The 8,350-nt window shown below is 43.7% G+C and overlaps 1 protein-coding gene across 1 annotated transcript; it reads right to left on the reverse strand.

Annotated features, from left to right (window-relative positions):
• Nucleotides 1-524: 524 nt before the first annotated feature.
• LOC147418239 (pentatricopeptide repeat-containing protein At2g33680-like) lies at nucleotides 525-5,159 on the reverse strand. The gene is made up of 2 exons (XM_086506963.1): nucleotides 5,003-5,159; nucleotides 525-4,940 (listed from the first exon to the last, which is right to left on the reverse strand). Exons 1-2 carry the CDS (start codon nucleotides 5,075-5,077, stop codon nucleotides 2,574-2,576), a joined length of 2,442 nt encoding a protein of 813 aa, XP_086363089.1. The 5' UTR covers nucleotides 5,078-5,159; the 3' UTR covers nucleotides 525-2,573.
• Nucleotides 5,160-8,350: the final 3,191 nt, after the last annotated feature.

Below are 8,350 nucleotides of genomic sequence, written 5' to 3' on the forward strand. Positions count from 1 at the left end.
CTGCACGGCCATTCCCTACCCCTTGCTTTGTGTTGAAGGCTTTGAGGTATTGTTTTTGGATTCCACTATTTCCATTGGTAGGCTTCACTCATTTTTCTTAGTGTTTGGTGAAACTCCTTTTTGTGTCGAGGCTTAAAAAACAACTTGAAGTCTTTAGTGATTGCTCTTTTATATGAATGGCTTTAGGGAATTTAATTTGATCTAGGCACCACGTAGTGCAAGGTCTAGTGAAGACTGAGCACAATACACTCACTTGTTGATGGGTGTAGATCTGGACATGTTTCAAAATGAATCAACAAGGAATTACCAAAATTTAGTACAATTAAGGCTTGGTGGTGTTAAATTGAGGTCACATTTTATGGACAGAGCAAAAATCCCATTAGGAACGTTTCTTCTTTTATTTAGGCAAGTGAATTACTTTTCCAAAATTTTCTCCTCCATTTGAGGAGTATCAACATTGGTGGATACTTCACCAAATTCCAACCTATTACCACCAAAAAAAAACCTTGTATTTGCAACGTTACTAGCTTGTTCCATAAATTTTGCTAAAATAATATCACTAATACTCTTAGCTGTATAGTGGGACTAGGCTCATACAATGCTGAGAAGGTCAAAGAAGAAACCGATAATTACCTGCTTAAGATAGGTTTAATAGCTGAAGTTCATAGCACTAATGATTGGCTGTTTCCACTAGGAGGGGAAAATGGCAATATCCAGGTATGTGTGAGTATTGAAAGCTTTAATGTGGAGACCATCAGGGACTCACTGCCACTAACTTTAGACATCATATCAGCTAAGCAAAAGATGTACAATATTTGTAGGCGATTACTGATAGGTACAATCAGTTGAAGATAACAGCTAAAGATAGAGCTAAATAGATACCTTCCTGTACCCGGTGATGCCAATTTGGATTATGCAGTACCCAAATGGGCCACATTTCAATGCTACATGATGGAGATCTTTGATAAATTCCTCCACAAGTTACTTGGCATACTTTCAACTGCATTGCATCGTTTTGGCCCACATAAGGCCTTAGTAAAGCATGGACACCTTGGAAGCAATTGTGCACCATCAGATAAAGCTCGTTGATTAGTACCACAGGGCAAGTTAATGATGGAAAACCTTTTTGCTTTCTGTTTCTTGTAAGAGGGACCACTGTGAGGCATAGTTGACATTTGTTTTCCTAATTCTATGAAGTAGAACATTAATGAGTGGGTCACACACTTTTCACCTGGTTATACATGGGTTTGAACTGAATATTTGTAGCTGTTAGTTCAGAATATTCCACTTGAAATGATCCTCAACCCATCAAAGGCTTGAACACACCCCTTGTAAGCAACCACCACCCTAATTGTTTCCTACAGTGTACACAACACCATGCGAGGCCTTATTATTCCCAACTGCACTATGCAAGAATCCCTTCAGATCCTAATGGCAAACTGGCTCAGATCTCCTGTTATTAATAAAAATTCAGCCATTAAACAACTCTGTGTATCGTTTTGGAAATCAGAGCATAATGTCTCTCCACCTTCCTTCCAAACATCACAAAATGCTTTCCACAATATATCAAGAAAAGGCACAATTCTATGAAATTTACGATGTGATATCATGAGGCATAAGCCTCCTGGAAGAGCTATCCTGAGAGCTCTCTGACATAGGAGCACTGACATAAGCTCTCTCCACCCAACTGTAGGAGCCCCATTTATATAGACCTGGCCATCCACACTTGGCCGGACACTGGCTGAGCATGCCAAAGTCTTGACATAGGAGCACTGACATAAGATCTCTCCACCCAACTGTAGGAGCCCCATTTATATAGACCTGGCCATCCACACTTGGCCGGACACTGGCTGAGCATGCCAAAGTCTTTAGTGTGCCGGGCTACACACCCCGTGGCTGTCTAGGCCTCTCAAATTCCATGTCGACTCCATGGCAAGCACGGTGCGCTCTATGCACCCTATTCGTGCCTGCCATCTGTGCTCCATGGTCCCGCTCCGATAGCTCAACAAAATCCCAAACTTTTCTTCACCCCCATCTCCTATGACTATGATCGCAACACAATGGCCAACCAAACTTCTGCATCATGTCATACAACCCAACAAGCTAAGACCTTGGCAAATGTGCTGTTAAAGGACCAATTCTATGAACACTCGAAGCTTAATTGCAAGTACCAAATTTGTGCTATCGTCATTTACAATCAACACTTCCTGTATTAGTGAGTGAAATTGTGGCTTGCTTGTAGTGTTATGCCTCCAGCTTTTCTTGAACTTGATCTCGTACACTTGGAAGCTTTTGTGTTCTTCATGACATAAACACTTCACACATTCTACACCAGAGGCAATGACCAAGCGTCTGAATATGCACACATAAAACAGTGTGATGTTCAATGTCCAAAAGCTTTCAAATACCAGCTGCAGAAATGGAGGTTACCCTTTCCATCAGTACTTTCCGATGCCCTGCCCTTCTCTTTGCCCCTTTCTCATGGAATTCCGAACAGGTTGGAAGATCTCCGTAGATTAAGATAAACCGTATTCTGAAAACAAAAAACAAGAGGTTCATCATGCATCATTCAGTCACTCATCTTCCATGCCAGCAGCTGCATATAGATCGCTCATGCAGACATATGCTGCCGCATACCCTTCACCTGACTTAACTGCTTTGTTAAAGGCCCAACTACCAAGTTGCAAATTTCCCCATGTCCGACAAGCACCCATCATTGCTAAGCAAAGGTATACATGGTCAGAAGCTGGTGCAACCTCGATTATACCAACTGCCTTGTTGAAGTTCCCTGCCCGGCAGAACATATCTATCATGCAGATGCGGTGTTCTACAGTGGGAAAAATACCATAAGCTGTGCTCATAGTATCAAAGTATATTTGCCCCTCTTCAACTAGACCTGCGTGACTGCATGCACTCAACAAGACAAGAAAGGTGACCCCGTTCGGTTCTACACCTTCTCCTGTCATCTTCAAAAATAGGTCGAAAACCCTTTCCATCCGGCCCACCTGAGCATATCCAGCTATTATTGCCGTTCGTGTAGCTACATCCTGCACAGGAAGCTCATCGAATGCTTTTTTGGCATCTCTAAGTGCGCCACACTTAACGTACATGTCAACCAAGGCAGTCCCTAGCGCTTTACTCTGTTCCAAAAACCTCTGCCTCCTTACCTGAGCATGCATTGCTTTGCCCTTCTCAACTGCTCCTAAGATCCCACAAGCTTTAAAAAGGCCGATGAAGGTGACGGCGTTTGGAGAGAAGCCCTCATCTCGCATTTTTTGGAACCAGCTAAGAGCTAACTCAGCATGCCCATGCTGGGCGTACCCACAAATAAGGACAGTCCATGTGGCAACACTCTTTACAGGAAGACAGCCGAACACCCTCTGCGCTTTGGAAAGCACACCACACTTCATATACATGTCCACTAATACGGTGCCAAGGACATTATCCTTCTCTAATAAGCCCTGCTTGTCAATCTCCGCATGAATTTCTAGACCTTTCTCAATTGCTCCTATGCTCCCACAGGCTTTCAAAATGGAAATAAAAGTAACTAGATCCGGAGAGAAGCCCTTATCTTGCATTCGTGCAAAACAGCTTATTGCTTCATTACCAAGCCCTTCCTGGGCATATCCAGTTAATAATGAATTCCACCGGACTACATTTGGCAATGGAAGCTCATCTACCAGTATTTCTGCCTTTGCAAAAGCCCCACACTTAGCATACATGTCCACCAACGAATTGCCTAGCACGACATCCTTTTCCAATAGCCCATACCTTCTTATCTCTGCGTGTATTTCTTCCCCCTTTTGGGGTTCTCTTATGCTGCCGCAAGCTTTCAATACAGAACCAAAAATGACGCTGTCTGGGGAAAAGTTCTTGCCTTGCATCGTTTCAAAGCATCTTAGTGCTTCATGGCCTTGCCCGTGCTCAGCATAACCATCAATCAGTGCAGTCCATGTTTCTAAAGAATGTTTTGGAAGCTTATCAAACACTTCTTGTGCTTTTGAGAGGACACCACATTTTGCATACATATCCACTAACGCAGTGCCAAGCACGCTATCTTTTTCTAATAACCCCTGTTTGTTTACCTCAGCATGTATCTGTTCACCTTTCTCAATTGCGCGTACACTACCACAAGCTTTCAAAATGCAAATGTAAGTGACAATGCTTGGAGAATGCCCCTCATTTTGCATCTGCTCCAAGCAGCTCAAAGCTTCATAACCAAGACCATGCTGGGCATAACCGGCAATAATTGCATTCCATAGAATCACATCCCTTTGTGGAAGCTTGCAGAACAATGCTCGAGCTTTTGCAAGTTCACCGCACTTTAGATACATGTCCACCAGTGTCGTGCCTACCAGGATATTCTTTTCCAATATCCCCTGCTTGTTTATCTCCTCATGTATGGCTTCGCCCTTCTCTGTTGCTCTTATGCTGCCGCACGCTTTCAAAATGCAAAGAAAGGTAACTTCATTTGGGGAGAGGCCCTCAGCTCGCATACGGTCGTAGCATTTCAAAGCTTCTGTACCAAGCCCCTGTTGGGTGTATCCGGTTATCAAAGCATTCCATGTTACAATATTCCGTGTTGGCAGCATATCAAAGATTTCTTGGGCCTTTTCAATGGAATCACACTTGGCGTACATACTAAGGAGTGCGTTGCCAAGGGGAACATCACCTTTCAACATTCCTTTTTCAAGGACATGCGCATGGATGTTGCTGCCCTGAAGAAGGTCCTTCTGTTTGACACATGACTTGATCAGTGCTAGAAGTGCGGTGCGATTTAGTGAAGCCCCACATGTAGAAAGCTTTCCATCATTGTCGTTCTGAGTAAAATCAGTCCTTCGTAGATCCTCACGGACCCAAGTACGATTTTGAGGGGGCGAACCCATCCACAGAGGCTCTCTTACTTGTGTAAGCTTGAAGTTGGAAGAGCCAGGGCCTCTCTGTAAAGCAAGCTATGTGAGCTCAATCCACCAGAATCATGAATTCACAATAAAGAGCTTACCTTGACGTCTCTGTTTTCCGAGCGCTGGGAAGGTTCTCTGAAGGGCGTGTAGTACTCTAGCTCCCTGCATGCCATTTCTCATCCGCGAGGAGGGAGAGACTCGGGAGTTTGATTCGCTTGTTTAATTGATGACATGAATTTGTAAGATCAATTTGGTTGATTTTTTTCGATTTTTTTTGGGTATTTTTGTGTGTGTTTTATAGGGCATAAACTAGATTTGCTTGGTCAGCCTAGTGGAGAAGTTTGTCGGGAACATTGTCCAAGTCTATGATGGATAGTAGTGAAGAGAGATAGGCGCTTGAAAAAATATGGAGGCAATGGACAACTAGAAAAATGGGAGTCCAAAATTGACCTGATGATCAAGTATGAGTCGCGCTCGGCTGTGTAAAGTTAGGGGACATCGCTTTTGTTAAGCTATAAGAAAACAATATGAATAGTTAAACTTTTTGTCATGCAATGAATCAAAGAGTTAAACTGCATATCATTATATCGTGCATGTCACACACAAGTGCCATACAAAAGTATGGTGGAGAGTTGGCTATGTGTCTCCCCAGAGAGTATAAGAAACCAAGGCCATGTCCTATCCCATACTTTAGTTGTGTTGTCCAAGCAAACACATAGTCCTGGAGTTTGGGTGTAGATTACAATCCTTGTAATTGTAAAAGCCGATGTATCCTTCAAAAGTAATGTGTGTGTGTGTGTGTGTGTGTGTGTGTGTGTGTGTGTGTTTGCTTTATTTTTCCATACACGATATGAAAAATCGATCGAACACTACAAATTAATGAATTGATTCATCAAGTACACAAAGTACAACTGGCAATCTAGGAGGAGTAGGTGTGTCTCCTCTGGTAGGTGAAGGAGAGTTCAGTATCTTCCACCATCCAAACATCAAAGTTTAATAGAATAGGCTACAATGAATGGGTAGACAGGTACCAAGTGACCCTCACCACTTGTTATCATTGTCACACCCTCCAGAACAACCCCCTACTATCTTGTGATTACCTGGTGAGCTAAGGTGCTTTCATGGTTTCTTGAGCCCACATCCAACCCCTTGGCATGATCTAAGCCACTGTTTTTGCGCGAGATCACTAGTCTCAATACAAAATCAACAAGCCTAATCAAGCGACGTAATAAAAGTGAACGGCATCCAGAATCGCCAGTTAAGTATGTAGGTCGAAAGCATGAAGCCAACATGCAGTTAAAAGGCGACATACAATGCTAGTTGGTCTGCAAGAAGGGAGAGCACTAGTTAATGGGAAAAAAGTTCCGCTTGCAACGAGGCAACGCTAGATGGTCGGCTGATGAGGGTGACCGACAAAGACGAGCAGCAGGATAGGAGAGTACAAAGACCCCCCAATGCGAGCTGTTGGAAGGAGGGATGAGCGTTGCACGACGAGCGTGAGCAGGGCAAGGCCGGCAAGCACAGCAAGAAGGAAACAAAAGACACAAGAGTTTGCAGTCGAGGGGTGGGCACTGATCGTGGACAGGCTGGGAGAGCAGAGGAAGAGAGCACGGAAGGAGGGCGGCTTCTACAAACGAATAAAAAAAAGCCGACAAGCAACAACTAAAGGGGGCGACGGAAGGCGCAGAAGTTGTAATTGTGGCAATGGAGCAAAGGCACAAAAGAGATGAGGTGATGCTGGTTGATAGTGAGCAGCAGAAGAAGCAACTACTACGAGAGTTGATGAGTAAAAGAAGGAGGACACCGCCATAGAAAATAAGGGGGTGCCATTGATGAGCAACGGGGTGAGCAGGATGTAAGCTATTTTTGCAGTGTCGAAGAGCAATAAATATTTACTTGGTGAGCCTAAGGAATCCACTCACCATTTTTCTCTCCATAGCCTAGATGATCTGCACTAGGGGATCCACCCAACAACTAGCTAAAATCAAGTCTCAACACTCTAAAAAGTAAGGTTGAGAAAAAGAGAAGGCCATGGCTATATTGCCCTCAAGAGCAGCATGATCGCTCGCGTGCGGGCGGATGACTAGTGAGCTCCAAAATAGCGGATGAATGATACGCTCCAAAATCTTGCAAGCAAGAATCCTCTCAAGCAAACGTTGGAATAAAGGAAACTTCTACATCAGCTCTTGAGGTCGCATGTTCTTGATCAATTTTCTTCTTTTATGAAAGAATGCTGCTTAATGTGGCTTCGATCCTGTATACGGGTCCTCCTTGGCAGCAGAGAAAGGAAGAGGACCAAGAGAAGGAGCAGAAAGAGCGATCGACCTTGGCAGAGGGGACATACAGGGTTTCGATGCCATGCCACCTCCTCTCTGCGGTAACGTGCACAGGACTCGGAGGCTGTGCTAAGCGGCTCCATGGATGCCAATGTCGTCGATCTCTGGAGGAGCCCTTGGTTAGTTTTAGCAACGTATGATATGAATATTTCGGATCTTTGGCAACTAGCGGCTTATGCAATGGATATCAGCTCCTTTGTGACGGAGGTTCCACCCTCACAACTTGACGATTGTAGTGCTGGGTCTTTTCCTACTTGCCAAAGTCTCCATCACCACCCACTTCCAAGACCACCTTCTCTATCCTGCAGTGGCAGGAAGTGGAGGGCTCATGTGCCGCTTGATCTCATCGAATGGGTAGTATGTCGTGGCCGTCTTCAACCTTATCACAAGTTTGCACAAGATACTCCCCTCCGCCTCTTTGTGGTGATCAATCACATTGCTTTATATATGAGCCCTTGTAGGTTGACATACATGTAAGCTTCTTCTTCTTATCATTATCAGCCCTTCATTTTCAGAGTAAACTTGTTTTCCCTTGTTAGTTGAGGTTTGTGGCAATGTTTTCATCATGTCTACATGCACTTTCTTGTGTTGGAACGACCCAAATCTGAGGGTGCTTCAAAAGAAGAGCTTATATTCAATCGCATCAACATTTGAAGAGGAGCTTTACAGTTTTACAAAGAGGTAGTCTATCTCTATATATGATGCTTCTCAGGATTCCAGGAGGCTTTATGTAGATATACCTATCAGAGATATACCTAGCAGATGGGAAGTTTGCAAAGATGGACACCAACGTTGTATGGATCTCCTATGGGAGTTTTAAGGCAATTGCTTCTTTTGATCCATCTGCTCTGTTTCTTGTCAAATATTTGTTGAGGTTGAAGGAAAGCACTTGGGAGTATGTACGATTTGTCTATGGTGGGATATTTTGAGGAGAATGTGTGTTCTACTAGATCTACCAATCTCTCATTTGCTTTGATGGCATAACTGCTATGAAAATTTCTTTTAAGCGGTTTATCGTAAGAAAAAGGCCATTATTTTACACACTAAAGAGTGTACATATTGCTAGTACAAAAGTCAGGCTCAAAATCCAATCTATAAGCAAGACATTAT

Source organism: Adiantum capillus-veneris, chromosome 30, assembly GCF_014529385.1.
Source record: "Adiantum capillus-veneris isolate H3 chromosome 30, ASM1452938v2, whole genome shotgun sequence".
NCBI classification, from domain to species: domain Eukaryota; kingdom Viridiplantae; phylum Streptophyta; class Polypodiopsida; order Polypodiales; family Pteridaceae; genus Adiantum; species Adiantum capillus-veneris.